Here is a 20,317-nt window from a genome sequence, read left to right as displayed (position 1 = left end):
AGTGAAAGCAAGGACATTTATAATGTTGCAAAAAAAAAATCAGCATATTAGAATGATTTCTGAAGGATCATGTGACACTGAAGTCTGGAGTAATGATGCTGAAAATTCAGCTTTGCATCACAAGAATAAATTACACTTTAAAATATATTAAAGTAGAAAGAAATATTCCCAGCTGTAAAAACTGTGACAACTGGCCCCAGTCTCACTTATTACATCTGAAAAGAATGCAGTGTGCAAAGAGTTCATTAAATTAGGTTTATTTATGGAAGTTTTCTTGTACATAGTTCACCATGCAGTCTAACAGTAACTATTTATCCACGTCACGTAACACAAACAGTAACACGACCATGAAGTAATATGACATCATTATACACCAGGGTTTGAACGTACAGTTTACATATTTACAGATGCCCATTCGTCATTCTCAGCCTTGCCACACGTCTGCTTTCTCACCGATCACAGGACACACGAGGGGGGTGAAGCAGTGTTTAACAAAATGTAGTAACTGCAAGGCACAAAAAGTTTATACATTTCTTTGTTTATCAGGGAGTTAAAAAAAAACAGTATCGCATCAAACTGCCATAGATCACATGCCACACAACATCACACAACCGTCGTGTTGCATAGAAACTGTGGCGCTACGTCAGTCAGCTAGAGAGGAACGTGACGCCTGTTTGATAACCTCCACATGAGAGACCACGACGTCACGTCTCATTCGAGGCTGATTAGGAACACATTACTGATTGATGGGGCGACCCTCAAATAACATGCCTCAACGTTTAGGCATGAAACAGCTGAACCTGCTTAGATGTTGCTAGCTGGCAGATCAGGTCTAGTATCGTCAGGGATATGATAGAAGAGGCTTGTGTACTATAGTGGTGTACTTTCAGTGTCAGGTAGGGTTGGGATGGTGGAAGACTGGTGAGGTAGCTCAGTCTAGTGTGGAGCTTGAAGTGGTGGTCACCAGGAGGGCAAAGGTCACAGGTAAATAGCAAAGCAGCCAGGAGGAAGAGGGATGAGGGAGCTGAGGATGAAGGACTTAGATCTCTAAAGTGCCAGACTAATGGCCCATGCACTAACATCCACTTAGGTGTCCGTTCCAGACCCCCACATCACCACACAGAGGTGGTGTGTCAGACCACAGAGAGCCTCCACTAGATCAGTCAGCGTTTACACACAGGTGTGGCGAGACTTCCAGAGAATCTCTACAAGAAAAACACAGAGACACAGTTAGTTAAAACTGCAGTGACAGCTAACATTGCAGATCTTAAATCCACACACACACACACACACACACACACACACACACACACACACACACACACACACTCACATTATTAGTTTAATTTTTAAAATATAATTTTCAATTATTTCTTGTAAACAGCAACATAACCTAAATCCAGCACATAATTTATATACATTTATATATACAATATATACATATATATATCAATTATGTACTGATTTAAATTTTATTGTTGTTTTATGTATTGATTTTTCCTCTATTCAACTATTAAGAATTGCTTGAAAAAGAAAAAGAGTAAATTAAACAAATGTACACACACACACACACACACACACACACACACACACACACGATTATATACTGTATGTGATCATTATAATATCACTGCAATTCAACATCCTGTGGACAATTCCATTTAAATTCACCAAGATATTATATGTACAATAAAGCATTGCATTTGATTGGCATGTTTGTTAGTTTGGCTCAGATCTTTTCTGTGTCATGTGACACTGCAGTGTGAGCTGAACCCACTATGACCGCAGGGCTGACATCATAGTGTCTGTAGAGACAGATAGTTGGCTCTCTCTGCTGTTTACCGTGTCCCTGAAGCCTCGGGCACTTGCTGAAATGTGTCCGACTCACCAACTACTACCAGTTTTCAAGATGACCTTCCCTATGTATCATATAACCGTTATCATTTCATCATTTATGTATGTGGTGGTTACTCACCAAAACTCACATTTTCTTAGAAATATTTGTAAAGTGTTAGCTAGCCGCAGGGCTGTGCATCATTCAGAACCGCTTTCTAAATTTATGCATGTACCCAATTCCTAAAAACCACATTTTGTCCAGTACTAGCTCAAGTTTGTGTGTTTGCCATGTTAATTCTGCAAGATTACAACGTGTCGAATATTGTTGCAGTCAGGAAATTTATTAGAGATTAAGAAAGCAGCTCTGTTTGAGTTTTCCATCTGCTCTATATGCTTTTCATCAAGAGAAATGATTGCCGACCGACACACGTTCATTATTTCAGCCCTGTGCTGATGAGGCCACAGCAGCGACCGAGAAAGAGACAGTAAGAGAGAAAGACAGAGAAAAATAGGAAAACAATTTCAAAGCTAACCCCATTGGATATATGGACCATGTTATGTAATGAATGCTTTTCAAACCAATTTACTGGTAAAGGAGTCATCATGTAGAAAGTACAGTGGCCTATAATTTAAACCATAACACTGTCAGTCTAGACCAGGCATTTGCGTCATCAAGAAGTAAGCCTTTGTGTTTATATCAAGCAGAATTTCACAACCAACAAACAATGGAAAAGCACAAAACAGGCTCATTTTAATGCACGCTACTAATAAATCATGCTAACATGTATTATGGAGTGCACTGGAAAATGGGGTTTTTTGCAATGTAACGCTTGACGTCGAAAAGACCCCGTGGCTGTTTTTCAGCAGTGCAGTAAAAGTTGCCAGGAGGGAGAGGTTGTGTGTGTTGAAGCGAGTCCTATAGCACCTACCTTGACCTGAGGCCTGCTGCTGACTCTACTCCTTCCTGCAGATGAGCTGTCTGTCTGCGGACCGCTGATCTGAACCCTGCAGCCCTCTGCAACACCACCGCTGCTCTCTGACTTTGCCAGCTAGAAGAGAGAGAACAAGAGAAATGTTAAATTCATAATTTTTTTGATTTGTAAAATTTGTTAGTTTACATTACATTTATTTTTTTAATTATTTTCTTTTTGAATTAAATTAAATTTTAAATGAAGTTAAATTAAATGATTAAAATTGTTCTTTGAATTTTTTTAAGGTTTGTATTTCTGCGCCAATAAAGTAACTAAACAAAATAGCAAAAATTATGATTGTTTGCAGAACAAACAATCAGGTTTCACAAAAAATTATCTTCCACTGGAAAAGTATTTAAAGAAATGTCAACCAAAAAAAATCATATTGCATATTAAATTAGAATACTAGAAATAATTTACACAATTAAAAATGATCACCTATAAAAAAAAGTTTCACCTGTTTACATTTGCAGAGTTGTTTTATTATTTATTAGGCACTATTCACATTCAAATGCTTCTAAAATGTAATATATACCAATAAAATACAGTGAATTGAAACTGAAAATTTTTGAGAAAAAAAAGACAGAAAGAATCATGAATAGATTGAGTTGGGGGTGGGTGGATGGTTATAATAGTTCCCTTTCTGTTTTCATATGAAACCATCCAGCTATTTTAATTAAATCAATATGTCCTTATGAGTACAAACACTGAAATTCAATTGATGACTTAAGTCAAATTAATTCTGTGTTTTCAGTCTCAATGATTAGCTGGAAAAAAAGGAACTTAATTTGCCTGATATAAGGTCAAATGTAGGATTTGCAGACAGAGTTGGAAGCAAGCAGGGAGAAGTTTGCATTTGAAATAGAAAACTACTTAAAAAGAACACAAATACATGCTAATTCAGTCATGAAATTAAGTAATGATCCTCAGCGCATTCTTGCTTATGAATCATAATATAATCTGACTGATTATGATTATTCTGTTCTGTAGACCTTAAAATTTTAAATCTACGCCGGCAAATCCTTCTTCCATTAGCACTTCAGGGGAAAAGCGGCGAGGAGGGGTGAGAGAATGAATAAAAATCCCCTCTTAAATATTTAGTCAATGAGATGAATTCAGCAGAAACGCACACCGCTCTCATTACAAGCAGATAGAGCACGGTGTTACGTCGAAACACACCTGTTTATGAGTCGACTTGGATTCCTGTAGAGAGCGGCACCCCTTCCCGACATTCTTCTGTTTCATCAACTGTGAAGCAAGAGCCCTTTCATCGCTATCAGTCTTCCTTATCAGCGGACAGTTAATTTTGGGATTAATATAAAGGCTGCCATCCTCTTTTAAAGGATTTGTAGTGGAGCAAGAGACTCTTATCTTAGTCATTACAGGGGAAATATTGGATTCAAGCATTTTAGTATCTGCAAAACATTCAACAGTATCTATCGGGGTTTCACATGGTAAAGGATTAAGATAAGGCGCCTCATTATGGCACTCTGGCTGGCTACCAGCTACACTTGCTTGAGAAATACCATGTGCTTTTTGGAATTCATCGCAGCCCAATGAAGGTGCTGGGCTCAGGAGGATGGCCGGCTTTATTTGTTTGGTGGCTTGCCTCGTGGGCCGTTTGCTAATGGACATGCTGTAACAGAGAGGAGGGCCCAGGTACACTTCCTCGGTGCAGGCCTCAAAGAGCGGTTCTTCGTCATGGAGATCTGGCGTACTCGAAAGAATCGGGGTGCTGCTCTTGTCCTCCGCGCAGGTGCTGACCTCTCCGCAGTCGCTATCATGCGAGGACAGGGACAGATAGGAGTAGAAGTCTCCCTTGCGCAAATGGATAAGCCGATGGGAGTGCTCGAGGACCTTCTCTCTGATCTGAGATACAGACGTTGGGCTACAAACCTCCCTAGGCTGCTCTGCCTGTGCCTCTTTGGTCTTCAGGGCCACAGATGTCATGTCAATGATCTCCATCACAAAGTCATGGACACTGTCACTCTTGGCCTCTTCAGAGATGAAAGCAGGGTCTTTGCAGCTATCTGAAGAGCTTTCTTGATGGTTCTCGTGGACATCATTCAGAAAGGCGGCGAGTTGCTTCTGTCGGCTGTGAGTGTGTGCAGATAACCCTGAACACTCGTCTATGGGAGATATGGAGGAGGAGGGACAGTGGGAATTGTGACAGGGCAACTCGCCTTTCAACTGCCCTTCCAGGGAGCTCAAGCTCAACTGTTCGCATGAGGATGGTGAGTTGGCGGCCACCATATCACTTTTGACGCCGTCCTCCACATAACAGTTTTTAAATGATTCCCCTTTCCTGGTTAGCAGACTTCCCTCTTCCCTCAGCAGCTCATCGTCTTCATCTTTCCCTTCAATGTGAGTGCTTTCGACATTGCCGTTCTCCATGTCATCCACAAAGCGGGTGATATAGCTCCTGGTAGCATCCCTGCGGTTGCCATCCACCTCCTGTTGCTTGAGGCTCTTGTTTTTCCCATTAGTGTTGGTTTCTAAGAGTTTCAGTGCAGACCGGCTGAGAAAGTTACGATCGTTGGCGGTCTTAACGGGTGACAGGGTGTCTTTAGACATGGTGCCACACTGCAGTTCATCCACTAGATCTGCCTCATTTTTCTCTTTATTCTGAGATCTAGGCTTCATCCAGCTTTGAAACTCACCCTTTATATAATCCAGCCCAAGAGCAAGGGAACCTTCAATGTACTCCTCCTCTGAGGTTACACTAGAGTCATCGTCTTTAATACCGAGCTCTTCTTCAGTAAGCGTCAGAGTGGAGCTGGAGAGAAGATCACTGTCATCCTCATCATCAGTACAGGCTGAAGTGCAGGAAACATTGACGACCATACTGATGCTTGCGTCGGTCTCGTCGGTTTGTTTACGGAAGGATGCATTGGACTCAGCAGCCACGCAGCGGTTCATTTGCACAGCTAGGTCCTCGGATGCCACGGACGAGTCCTCAGTGCTGCTCAACTCTGTCAGCGAGGCTGCCGAGCTCTCGTTAATGGAGGAGGGAGCACCAGCCGAGCGTGACCCACGCCACAGTGAGCTGCTCTGGAGCGTTACGTCAGAGACGCTACGTGTCATCTTCATTGCAAGAGGGCTTTGGATGTTCTCAAGGCGTTTTAGAAGTTCCAGAGTTCTTCTGCTGAGTTCCCCCGTGGACTCCACAGTTGATTCATTGTCCCTCAGACTTTCCTTACTCCCCACATCTTCTGCGCTTTTACATGGAGCAAGCCAACTTTCCAGGGAAGTGCTACGAGTCAGTGCCTCTTTGTTCGATGGGAATAACTCTCCTCCGGTGAAAAGAGAGTCAAGGGAAGACCCCTGGGAGAGCTGAGCAAACTCCTTTTCGAGCTTTCGGTGTGTAGTCACCCTATCTTTGTCTCCGCTCATGTTGAGATATTTGTCGTTAGCCTCTTGGCTTAGCCCAAAGCCGTTGGCATGAATCTTCGCTGGTTCCTTGTGGTGTTTCCTTTTGCTTTCTCCACTATCCTCTTTCTTCTTTTTCATGATATGCCATTGCTGGTCTCTCTGCCCAATGGTAAGACTGTCACCATATTCTGCACACTTGTTGGCACGCTCCAAAACTCTATCTATGTCTTCATCAGAGACTCTGTCTCCATTAAGTGAATCTTCTCCGGTAGGAAGGGTGAGAGTAACACAAACTTTCGGATCATCACTCTGGAACAGCAGGCAAACCTCAGAGTTACCTGTGGTCTCCATGTCCCCTTCACTGACTATCCCACTTTCACTCTCGGATCTCCTGGCTGAATCTGATAGCAGCTCCTGCTTCCCCTTCAACAGGTCTCCCAGGATGTCAGGTAAGGATTCAGCTGAGGAGAAGGAGGAATCCATGCTCTGGCGCTTCAACAGTGACTGTTGGGATTTGGTTGAGGATGATTTGTGATTATACTGGGGTTGTTGGTAGAGTTCAACATAAGGCAGACTGTACACCTGATACACACGAGAAGAAGAGGCATTCAATTCTGCCGAACTCAAGGCTGCTTCGCACCGTGTGTCATTTGGGAATGACTCGGTGAGACTTAAAGGCTCCTTTGGGGAATTAAGCTGGGACTTAGATCCAGGGTTTTCCTCATCTTCACAGTCCTGTCTATCCAGATCGCAGATGGTCATGTCCATCTCATCCCACTCCCAAGAGTCTTCCGTCTGGCCATGGAGGTCCATGAGAGAAGGCTCAATGAGGTTCTCAGGGACCTGTAATGGAGAGAAGAAAAGACTTCAGGGGCAAATAAATACTTGGTTGGACTTTAAATGAGATCAAATTCAAAGTTAATCTATGACAAATACATTTTTGCTTAGATATGGGCATTCAGCACAGGGCATAATGACACAAATTGCTTTGCTTCTTGTTTAAGCAGGAATAGTCTATTTATATGATCCTCTTTATATCATTAATCTAATAAACTGGCAAATCTAACACTTTCTTTGTATGTCATATATCCCATAAAATTAATTTTTATTAGATTTCTGTTTATTCTCTTTCTGCTGATGAGGAAAATACTAATGCACAGGCTTGGATCGCTAGTGCACGATACTTGACAGTGTCAATTAACAATCAATCTTCTAATCAAATAAAAATCTTTCAGTTAGCTTCTTAACATTTGTACCCAGACTGCAGCACATAACGTTTACCACTCCTAATTAAACCTTTAGCTATGCCATTACAAAAGTCATTTTACTTTTGTAAAGGTTAAACCAGACTTATATGTCTTTGAGTTTTTTCTTGAATAGTGGGAACTTCATGATATCTAAAAAACTTTAAAAATCATGTAATAACTTGACAGTGTCAATTAAAGCTCTTTTGAAATCTTTTTTTCTTTCACTGGTTTACCACTCCCTTAAGAGCATGGTGAAAGTCAACTTAAAAACCATTATGTCTTTCGTTGACCTTCAAACAGAATAAAAAAAATAAAAAAAAAAAAAAAAAAAAAATTATTTAAAATAATAAAAATAAAAAAGAAATAATAATGATTGGATTTTTTATTTTTTATTTTTAGACACCAGACTTGTTGTGAGCAAGGCCTCCTGAAGCATTCAACAGTCAGCTATTTCATCATCTCACAAAGTGTACTGTATTCACAGAAACAAACTCTTCCTATTATTTTTCTTTTCCTTTCTTCTGCACCCGCAAAGAAGTGAAATTGCACTTCAGCCCCGCAAGGTCAAGCTGAGCGAGGGGCCAGTAATTTGTCTTCTCTGTGTAAGTGAGTGGACATTCACAAACAGGTTGCTGGGCTTTTCTGCATGAAGCACGCAGCCTCCCCAGAGCCCTGCTGCTGCCATGCAGGAATGCACAACATCTACATGACAAAAGGCAAAGTCTAGCCCTCTGCCCACTCCCCCGTTTAACACGCACTGTAACGGTCCCACACATACAATAAGAGACCAGTTAAGGGTTCCGTTTTTCAGGATGGGAAGTCTTTTTATATTGCAGGGAACACAGTATGTGCACATGTTATGTCCTTTAAGAGACTACTTCCTCCCTTTCAGTGCAGGATGGAGACACAGGATCAAGTTATTTCATTGCTACGGGTTACTCAATATACATTTAGAACAGTCAGTTATTTCTGGCAGCACCTGTAATCGATTGAGTTCACAGTACAGTGAGTATCTGGGGAGCGCATCTAGCCACTGTCCTCTTACCATGTGTATTCAAGAATAATATGTGGCCACTTTCCCTGCCTTATAGATCATTCTTATTGCACTGTTACAGCGATGCTGCACTTTATTATTGGAACTAGAGTATTTCTGCTTTACAAATTGTCCTGGACAGCTTCCTTTGAGCAGAACAACATATAAGGAGATCTTTGAAATGCCTATTCAGTGGGTTCAATAAAATATAGAATTATAATGGGTACATTAGGAAGCAGCATCTCCTTGCTGACATATTTAAATGGGTTGTCAAAGATTAAGACATTTTTATACAAATTACTGCAAAAAACTGCATTAAGGAATTGATGGATGTACACTTTCTGAATTAAACATCCAACATTGTAAGGTCTATGTCAACAACATAGTATACTACTTTTCAATCATTACCTTCAGTAAGTATGGAAACAAAACGAAAAAAACTGACATTTTAGACAATTTAGAAATCCCAGCCAGGACATGTTCAGGGAAAAAGAGGACATATAATCACCCCAATGATACTGTTTATCATTGCATACTGTTCACATACTGAGGTGAATTCACTAAACAATTATGTCACTTTACACTATCTGTGCTGTACATTTTGTACATTTTTTTGCATTATGGAAAATAGGAGGAAAACGATTTGTTAAATTAAAAGAGGTGTTTGTGTGTATTTGCAAGATGGGAAATTGCATCATGCAAATAGTGTTTTTTGAGCTTGTTTGCATCGATTTGCATAATTCCTTTAGTGAATTAGGAGCTAAATAATGCAAAAAGAGTGCACAACTGCTTTTTTAAAACAATATACAGTACACAGTGTGCAGTAAACAGTATGCTAGTATGCCACTTCACCACAAATACTAAATTAAACCGCCCATAGTGTTGATATCAAGACAGCACTACCTGTGCATGTACCACCCTGTTTATATTCACAACGTATGTTATCTTGTTTACTTGTAACTGTGGTGTAAAGCATATGTGACCTGGTCTCTGCCCAGCGAGCGTTTCAGTCTGGTCTGCCACTGAAGGACCTGCATGACGATGGCCTCCCATCGTCTCTCCAGGTTGACCTGCAGCAGCTGCAGTGACTGGCGCTCTGCCTCTGAGCTCTGATGTTCAGGCCCATCCAGCAGCCTCTGACAGAGCCTCAGCACGGAGGAAATGCCCTTCCGTCTGCCCCGCACCTCCATACACAGAGCCTGCAGAGACAGGAGCAGGTCAGTCCTCTCATGCACTCATAGACTGTGTTAGTAAACAGGTTACAACATCCCTGTCATCAGGGTTCATATGTTAGTGGCAGAGATTTTTTTATTATTTTTTTTATGAAAGAAAGCTTTACTTTGACTTAACTCTAAAAGCATGAATTTGAAACTGCAGATTGCCAAGCTACTAATTATTTAAAGAGGTTAAAACTACAGTCAAGTTAGAACAAACCCAAATAATAAAACTAAACTCCAAAGGACAGAAATGAATATAAAAAAAACATTGATTAAAAGCTGTATTAAAAAAAATAAAATAAATGAAACTAAAAGCACTAATTGATAGAAATGAATACAAAAAAAAAAAACACATTCATTAAAAGCTGTTTAAAACATAAATAAGATTAAGAAAATCAATAAAAATCTAATTGATAAAAATGAATACAAAAATGATCTTAATAAAACAAATCTTAAAAACACACTAATTGATATCCATGAATGCAAAAAATAAACATTGATAAAAAGCTGTATTAAAAACCTAATTAATAAATCTAAAACAGTGCTAAAAATGTATATTAAAAAAAAAACATTGATAAAAGTAAGTTTTGCTACAAAATGACCAAATTTATGCTGTGCAAGGGACTTGAATCAGTGAATCATTTTTTTTTTGGAGCTGGTTCACTGACACGAACAGTCCAAATGAAACAGTTTGCTAAAATGAATCAGATTTCTTTGTGGGAAACTTTTTTTACATTTTTTTTTTATTTTGTTTGGAACTAATGATGCAGAAATTCAATAATAATAAAAATAATAATAATAATATTACCAAATACTTAAAAAAGATAATGCAGAATGCTGCTCAGGGACTTCTAGGAACATTACTGATGTTTATTAAAAAGAATCAAACAAATTGACTAAAATGAAACAAATCACTAAAATTAATCAGACTTAGAGTTACTTGAAAAATGGAGAGAGACACATTCTAAAACAGTTACATAAGACTTATTATAAGGTCTAATATACAATACAAAGTAACAAAAATAGTGAGATTAACAACACCACACCTGTTGGTGCAAAAAACACTTTGCCACACAAAAAAGCTGAGCTACAAAAAATATAGTACAGTCTATAAAAATAACTTTTAATGAACTTTTCTCCATCATTTGCCACAACTGCAACACAGGGTTTATTGCTAGCCATGCATGTGAACTGACTGCACCTCAGAGCCACTCAGAGTTTCCGTGGCATGAATGAACATAGTGAATGAAGAGAGAGAGACAGATGGAATAACACTGAGAGAGAAAGAGAGACTCCCGTGCGCTTGATGAGGTCTCCACAACAATTCAGCCTGTCAGGAGCGTGTAAATCACACCCCCCTCTCCCCATAAACACGACAGAATTAAATATTTAAAGGCCAAAGCTGCACTCCCATGCTTCAGTGTCCAGCTATGACACTTGTTTAATGAAACCGCCAGAGCATATAGACTCTCCCAAAGACAGACCACATACACACATTTTGGAGGGGCTGAAGGTATTCTGACACTCTCTAACCTGCACCAAAACCCCCTTTAAATATGCAGCGGCAGCTATGCGAAGAGATGGTGCTACTCCATGTGCGTTATGGGACGAAAACATTCAGAGAACAATTTATGCAAATCCCACCAGCCCCGAAAAGCACGGCATTACATTTTCTGTACATTTTTCAATAAATATTAAACACCATTACATTTCACCATTACATTTAAATTGGATTTTATTTTTCCTGGAGTGCTTCGCTCCTCTGTTTTAGCATATTTCCCTCTCCCGTGTCTTTTAAACAGGTAATGAGACTGTAAAATGCAATGGCAGCGTGCTGGAGAGGAGGCAGAGGAGCGGACATAGTTATCATGCACAAAAGTTGAAACTTTGACAGATAGAAACGTGTGAGGTGATGGAAAACTGGCGCTCAAATGGACACTATTTTTTAATGGCTTACGGTGTCTGGGAAATGTAGTTGTCTCTGTACTGGTACTCTTGAAGACACATGCAAATATTTTACAAGTTAGACTTGTAGATGTCGTTCAGCCTCTAGTGTCAGCTTACAATACATGCACACAAAAAAAAAAAAAAAATTGGGAAAACTAGGTGAAATAGGCAATTTTATTCTGCATCTGCAAGTTAGCAAGACTTCTCCACACCTAGACTAGACAGAGTATTTTATCTTATTTTACACCCAAAACATCTAAAAATTCTTAAAACAAGATGAATTTACTTTAGAAGAAGCACTGCATAAAATATTAAAACTTGTTTTTATAGATTGTCTCTTTAATACGAGCGTATTTTTAGTACATGTTTTAAGTATAAACAAGTTAAATGCAAAAATCTGCCAGTGCAAAAAGAAAAAATATACTCTTACTGAACAGACAAGCTATGAAATCATGTCTTAATGTCATATACAGTACATTTATCTAGTTTTATCAGCCGGTTTCTACGTAGCTAGCTAGCTATCTGAAATAAGACAACCTCTGAGCCATATACAGAAGAGAGGGGCGGGGTGAGCAGTAGCTCATTATCATTTAAAGAGACATGCACCAAAACAAGTCGCTGTGAACAGAGCGGTTTTTGACAAGGTAAAACGGGTGTTGTTTTACACGACCATTGAGGGATTTTAACCAAAGTATATTACAGACATTTCATTTAAACCCTGAAGAATCATACCAACTTGTGGAAAATGGGCATCTGATGTCCCATTTAAAGCACATTAAGAATTGTTTGCTAATAGGATATAATTCAAAATGAAATGAGACAGAATTTGTGAAACATTACTTGAAAGACAAATAAATTCAAAAGAGAAATAAATTCTAAAAGTTAGTCAACTTACAGTACATGTCAGTCAGAAGGTTCCCAGTCCAAGTGAGCATATTTTCATCAGAGTAAGTTGCAATATGGACCACACATTAATCTAATAGCTGAATTGTCTGTCTCAGGCTACTACTCAGTCTCTAGCCTCTAACTTCACCCTGTTGATAAATATGTCGATAAAATACAGGTGACAATGTTCAATCAGCTCCCCTCCGATTAAACAGCACAAAACGTGAGACACATTGCACATTTAGGTTTCAGGCATCCAAATCACCAGAAATATGATGCTGTTTCTACATTACTGGGTTTTATAAACTGACTGAGTCTTATTGAGGAAGATGAACAGTGCAGTATAGTGCGCCAATATTTGCTAAAAGCTTTTCCAAAAACACGGTGTAGTGAGTAGGCTGCTCTTCCTCCAGTATGTGAGTCCACACAATGACTCCATTTCAGACCCACAAACCAGCACTGAGACTGAAACGCTGGCGGGGGGCCAGTGGGCCCTGGTGCCTCAGTCACATATCAAAACACCAAGAGAGGTAGACAGAGATTGACAGAACAGCATATTGTGAAAGAAAAATCATAAATGAATGAGAAGGGTCTCAATTGTTTCTCCCAGACAACAATGAGATCAAATGGATCTCATTAATGTGCAGACATCTTCATACAAACACAAACATTTCTCATCAAATTCTCTCAAAAACCAATGATCTGAGCTGCTTCCCACATTAAAACAGTTTAAAACTCCAGACTCTTACTATAGTCAAATATTGCTGTTTCTGACTCAAACTTCTGAATTCATATTTGCATTCAAGCCCAATGCACAACAGAGACTAAAATACTATAATAAATGCAGTAAGCAATTTTAAATAACCAACAATTAGACCAATAAACTACAGACCTTGTAGAAGAATCAGCATTATTATCATTAACAAAAACTAAAATGGAAACTGAATGATTTGGAAAAACAATTACTAATGTAAAATATATTTTCATGCCAAAGTAACAAAAATAAATCAGAATGTAATTAACTAACGTAATTAGTAATTATAAACAATAGATTTTGATGTGTGATATATTTAAAATTTTTACAACCAACCTGCATTACAAATAAAAATGTCTCTAGACATCAATAACACTAAATTTGACAAAGAAATGTAATCAATAGTACAAATTAACACATGAACTCTGGCAGCCTAGAAAATAAGTATAAAAATTACATTTAATAAAAACTAAATAAACTGAAACTAACAATGATAGAGTGAAACCGAAAGAATAAAAATTAACAAAGAATTAAAAAGCTATATTAAAAATTCCACACTACAATAATACAGAATTTTTGGCAGTCCACTTCACATTTAGTCTCAGCCTCAGACGTCATGCTCACGGACCGTTAGCTGAACGTCTGATGCATATGGCACCGGTCTGTTATTGTGGTGACACTTCCATACCCCGAAACAAACTGTGATTGGTTGTTAGACATGTCGTTCAAAGTCATCATGGGCGGGCCTTGGCCAAAGAAAGCTGCCATGGATTCCAGACCTTCAGCCGTCAGTTTGAAAGTCTGGCAAAGCGAGACTACTTCACATTGCGCTTCAGAACCGAGAAATAAAACGGCCTCTGGGGAGTATTTTGTGAAACAAAACATAAAAAGCTACCCTTCAGCTGTCCATCCACTGTAAGAACATACAAGATTGCGGACCCATCATCTATCAGGTGTTTTTTAATAAAGCTATCAGAGGATCAGCCGCCTGGCGTCATATCGCCAGTGCGACTATTCTCTCTCGTCTCACTCCCCTGGCTGTTATCGCGTGGCTAAATCCATCTGGTGTACAGTATTAATCTACAGGTCTCTTGCTATCAGAGTCTGTAATCACAACTGAGGCGGAGAGCCGAGCCGTGAAGATGCATGTGTATTACACAGACCTCCCAAGAGTGTTCCTCCAAAAAACTGCTTATCTCTTTATTCAGCACAAAATGAGAACAGACTGTGCCTCCTTCCAGATGCAGCCTAAAGCCTTTAAACTCCAATTCCCCATCTCTCCCTCCCACTTAATTTCATTAAAACCTAAGCCTTATGATATTCTGACATTTTTTTTGGTGCGACTTAAGCGCGAGAAGAGTTTAAATGACGCGTGCACCGGTGCTGATGAGCTTTCCGGAGGATTAAAAAAAGCCAGACGACAGGCTCTGCTCTTTCGTTTTCAGGGGTATTTGTTTCCCGTTCTCCGCCGGGAAAACGAGCGCACACTTCATCTCGCTCTTTACAGCCACTGCAATTTTAACATTTTCAATTCATCTCGGCCAGATTGAGGAGTGGAGCCCCAAATCTCCGACAGTGACCCAGTGGATATTCAATCAATTACCATTCATTAGAAATCTCTGATTAATTCTATTTGTTGATTAAGTCAATTAAAACCACAAGCACTTGTTATCGCAAATGAGTATAACGAATTCATGTCGGCCATTTGTTCCCAGACACGTCCCCTCGGCTCCAACTGGCACGAGTTTCATCAACGGCTGTCAGTCGAGGCCTCGTTCCCGCGACACGCTAATAGAGAGAAATCGTACCGCAGTGAGTGGATAGACAATAAAACCAAACCTAACCAACTGAAATTTGATGTCAGCAGGCTGACGCTAGTCATATAATACAGGAAAAAAGATCACGATGAAGGATCCTGTTTTGCATTCTACTTGACGTGTTCGTTATTTCAAATACATCTAAATTAGCCGAGTCTGAAATGCATTGGTTTGAGTCGGGCTGTCAGTGACCTTCCACAAAGCTTGTTGTTAAAGAATACTTATTTTTAATTATTTTCCTCCTCTAAGACAGAAAACTGACAGTGTTTCAAAATGAGACTAATGTGTTACGAACGGCAGACGTCGTCTTTACCGCGCTAAAGCAAACAAATGGCAGCAAAGTGATAACGCTGCCATCAATGGGGACATTTTCTCATTAACGCCTGTAAATGAAAGCAAGCGGCATGGACGTATAATGAAAAATACGACTCTATGAACGCAAGTGTGTGTGTGGCCAGTCGATTGTGTGTGTAATGAACAGGCCTGTCACCTGTCTGCTCCCCATTACTCGCTGATGAGACGCTAACTCTGCGTTTGGTGCTCTCGCGCAGCCGTCCCAAAACTGACTTAATGCGGTTAGCACTTGCCAAAGAACAGGAGTTCCTTATCCCTAATCATGGAGAAAGTATTGATATTATATCTGCACCGTCACATTCAATCAGCCGGACGGGGCCCGGAAGATTAGGCCCCGGGGCCCCACGCTGCGGCGAGCTGATCAAAGGTGCCGGGGAGAGATGTGGAGATGGACTCCGACTCGAATGCTGCTGCACATATTCAGTCTGGCTTCCATTTAGTCTAATTCTCCAGTGAAATTCCTTTAATAGGAACGTGGTTTAGAATTGGAGGTGTTTTTGAAAAGGCTCCCAGTGCTGCTCGAAATGACAAAGCGATCTCTAAAACAGACGATAATAGCTGAGACAAAGAAGAAGGTTTAGTACGGGTGTAGTGACTATTCAAATCATGTGATTTTATTGTGATGTGATAATTTTTCAAATATATCAGATTGATGATTTTTCACCTCACAGACAACATTGTTAAAAACATAATACATTAAAACACATGCACAAAGGTAAAAGTCAAATTTTTAACAACATTTTCATTGAATTAATTTTCATTACTTTTCGATATTTAAATTAGTATATTTATTATAAACATTTCTCTCACTTGCATCCACCATATTGAATGAATTTTCCTAAGGAAGTATTCACAGTGAAACCTAGGATGGATAAAAATTGTCCTTTAGGAAAATTCATTCAAAATTGTGGATGCAAGTGAGATAATTGTTTATAATAAATACATAAATATTGTTAAATATCATTATAATTAAAAATAATTGTTTTCTATTATAATATATTTTAAAATGTAATTTATTTCTGTGATTCAAAGCTGAATGTTCAGCATCATTACACCAGTCTTCAGTGTCAAATGATCCTTCATTTTAATATGCTTGAAATAGAGATCTTTAGAAAAATTATAAATATCTTTACTGCCACTTTTGAAAAATGTAATGCATTCTTGCTAAATAAAAGAACTAATTTCTTCTTTTTTGAACAGTAGTAAAAAGCTCACCTTATTTACAATATATCAGATATAAGAAAGCATAACGTTCCTCCCTGATGCCTTAAAGGGGTCATATGATGTAATTTTCCCTTTCTCTTTGGAGGGTTACAAGCTCTTGGTGAATAAAGAAGATCTGTGAAGTTGCAAAGACTAAAGTCTCAAATCCAAAGAGATATTCTTTATAAAAGTTGAGACTCATCCACGCCCCCCTGAAACGGCTCGTTCTAACACACCCCCACATCTCTATGTCACTCTGTGGGAAGATTTGCATAATGCCGCCCAGATGTTGTTGCCGCTGCTGCCATGTCGTATAGACGCTGTGTGTTTCACTGTGAAAGCGAAACTATTTTGTTTGGCCTTCCGAAAGAGGACGATATGCTTTTTGTCATGCCTGGTGCTGATCCGTGCTGGTCACTGAAGAAATACATCAACTTTGCATTGTGTTTCGCTGAATCGGCTTTCACCGTGGACGAAGCGGCATCCAGCCCAGGGTCGTCACATGTACCAAGGTACACTCCTTCGTAGAATCCACCTGCTGCACCGTTCTTAAGCCGCACGCCTCTGCTCATTCAAGCCGGCCGCAGCTCACTCTAGGCCTAAACATTTCCGTCTCATGCTTGAGGCATTCGGCCAATCACAGCACACCTTGTTTTTCAGAGAGATGAGCCTTGTGAAAATCTACGTGTTTCAGAAGGCGGGGCATAGAGGAGAAACAATAATGTACAGTATGTGGAAAATAATTTAAAAAATAATAATTTTTACCTTAAACCGCATAAGCACATTTCATTACACCAAATACACAAAATAATGTTCTTTTTAGCAGCATCATATGACCCCTTTAAATGTCATCTAGGTATGAAGCTCACTAGGTTTTGAAACAGAGCTTCTATTAATAGAGATAACAAATCTGCAGATTTCCAGCTCAGGATACAACAGGCTCTGTAGGTAAAACAATTGTTAACTAGTGACCAAAGTTGGCATGCGGTTCCCATCATCTCTCCCTGACAGGAAATGTCCAACCCTCGGGTTTTAATATCATGAAGGCACACTATTAAAGGGAAGACAGTTATTAATGAAAGAAGTGAAATTGGCAGCCAACCACTCTGAACCGTCTGACCAGAGAAGGTTAAGATACAATAGAGTCTAATTTTAGACGTCTCCACTCCCCCCTAGCAAGTAAAGAACTTAATGCTTTTTATTCAGTGGAAGATGGACTTTTTTATGATGACATTTTAAAGGGTGACCATACCTGTTACTCATAACGAAGTATCTCACTATCTCTCCTTTAACACATATTTCAAGCCTTTATTGGCATCAGGGATCTACACTGAACAGACACACATTCCAGCAGCTCCAGCCGAACATGGACACAAGACAGAACATGGATAAACTGAGGTTCAATTAAACCACGATAATCTGGGTTGAAATTATCCAAATTGCTAAACGCCGAGTTTCTGGGGCAATCTCAAACCTCTGACCCTTTCTGACATAGTAAACAACTGTCAGCACACACAAATAACATGTCAGTGTACAATTATAGGAGTCAGCCACAAAAAAACAGTGTTACAATGACTAACAGCCCCTCAACAAAACTAAAACACCCACAACACACAAACTCTAATGCTAAATAATAATAATAATAATAATAATAATTATTATTATTATTTTATCTTTTTTATTTTTCATTCTTCCCTTTTAGTGCAATGGCAGTCCATAAAAATCATACTTACAAACATTTACAATCATTGTATTATTATTTTCTCCAGACTTTCCCTGAGAAATCAATGGGAGCCTTTTGAGCTGCGTGTCATTTGATCAAAAGAGAAAGCCAGCCTTACTTCCCCTTCTGATCATTTAGCCCTGTGTATATTTAGTGCTTTTCCTCACTTATGTTTGTCACTCAGCAGGTGGATGTAATCAGCCTCGCTACCTGTGTTTTGACACGTCTTGATTAATACTCCAAGCTGTTTCTCAGGATTTTAACTCAAATAATTATTTCATATAGATTTTCAGCCAGGGGATTTAATGCGTGCTTTTTGCCCTGCATTTATTAAAGGAGCACGGCTCAAGTGAAGCAGGTTTTTTTAGAGAGCGCTCTGCAGTTTGACTAAGCATTTAATTTCTGTGTACATGCTAAACACTACCTGACATGATGCCGTCATGTATTCTAGTTTAAGCGTGCATTACGGTGCAAAGTCTGAAAGTGTTAGCACACTTTATGATGAATAATGAACAGCTGCAGGCTTACAGGTGTTATGCTAGCTGCTGATCATTTGTGGTTGACCAATATTAGTTTTTCAATAGCTGATGTCGACTCAGATGGCTGCAGAATTTAGAATTATGGAATGGAATAGAATTCTGTGGATCGGATTTAAAAACAGTAAAGCTGTGGGCTGTAAATGTAATTTAATAACAATATGTGTAACTTAATTTAAAGATAGTATAATTAATATGCACACATATTTGTTTTGTTTTCAAATTGTCTTAGTGAACTGACTCAAAGTCCCATTATTTCAGTTAAAACCCAGAGAAAATTTGAAACTTGAGAACAGTTATCATTTTTGCAATTCCATTTGGTGACTAGTGGAGCAGTAATGGCAGTTTTAATACCAAGCTACTCCTGATGATCTGAACCTGTAGTACAACAGGCCAGCAGTTCACTGTATTTGCTAAGATGACAAACTCTAGATAGACACACAGCTCTTCATACCCACCTTGAAGTGCTGCAGCTGTTTGGTGTCCTGCGGGTCGTGTTGTGGGTCATCAGCATCTTGAGTGCCGCTCTCACATTGTTGTGCGTCTGGTCTGAGATTCAGATTGAAGATGAAGAGCTCAGTGTCTCTGAGCCAGCTCTTTAACTCCTTTATCCGGCTCTCCAGCTGGGTCACCATCCTATTGGTGTCTGGAGACAGAAGTTCACGCTGACTCCGCTGGCCCACACTGGGCTCCACATGCTCCGCCAGGATTTTCTGATTGGACACAAACAGAGATATCACACAAGAGTCCATAAAGACAAACAAAAAACAAACATGACTGGATATCCCAATTTACCATAGTTTTACTATAGTAACACCAATTGTCGTGAAAATGGCACTTTGATGAAAATAGTATAGATTCAGACGCAATCTATAGGGGTCTTAGTTCAATAAAGTTCTGAGGAGGTATACATATAAAAACAGTATGATACAAAATAAATAAATAAAACTAAAAACAACTAAATAAAAATATATATCAAATTAAATATTATTTAAATATTAAATATTACAAAGTATATAAAAATACAAAAAGCATAAAGCCATAAAATAATAAAAATAATAAAATAAAAAACAATTAAACAAAAATATACTTAAATATATTAAACAATATAACAAACAAAACACTAAAAACAACTAAAATAAAAAATATTTATAAAATGAAAGATTTAAATATTAAATATGACTAAATATGATGAAATATATAAAAAGTATAAATCAATAAAATAATAATTAAAAAAACAATTAAACAAAAAATATAAAATTAAATATATTAACAATATAAATTAAAAATATGAAAAACAATAAAACAACCCAAAAAATTAAAATAAAACCGTCAAATAAAACAAAATAAAAAATCTAATAAAAATAAAAAAATGCAATAAAATAAAAATCAAATAAAATGTTAGTAGTAATGTTAGAGTGC

General features: G+C 38.7%; 1 protein-coding gene across 1 annotated transcript in view; it reads right to left on the bottom strand.

Moving 5' to 3' along the window:
- Nucleotides 1-241: 241 nt before the first annotated feature.
- Nucleotides 242-20,317, bottom strand: part of LOC109107518 (A-kinase anchor protein 6-like) — a 126,514-nt gene continuing 106,438 nt past the window's right edge. Inside the window, exons 14-18 of the mRNA XM_042773378.1 lie at nt 19,354-19,608; nt 9,443-9,658; nt 3,987-7,022; nt 2,766-2,885; nt 242-1,205 (exon numbers count right to left, since the gene is read on the bottom strand). Coding sequence (XP_042629312.1) covers nt 1,164-1,205; nt 2,766-2,885; nt 3,987-7,022; nt 9,443-9,658; nt 19,354-19,608 — 3,669 coding nt within the window. The 3' untranslated portion in view covers nt 242-1,163. The remainder of the gene's footprint in view (nt 1,206-2,765; nt 2,886-3,986; nt 7,023-9,442; nt 9,659-19,353; nt 19,609-20,317) is intronic.

The sequence above is a fragment of the Cyprinus carpio genome, chromosome A17, assembly GCF_018340385.1.
Source record: "Cyprinus carpio isolate SPL01 chromosome A17, ASM1834038v1, whole genome shotgun sequence".
NCBI lineage: Eukaryota > Metazoa > Chordata > Actinopteri > Cypriniformes > Cyprinidae > Cyprinus > Cyprinus carpio.
Note: the sequence above shows the minus strand (reverse complement) of the source record. Positions and strands in the feature narration are given on the sequence as shown.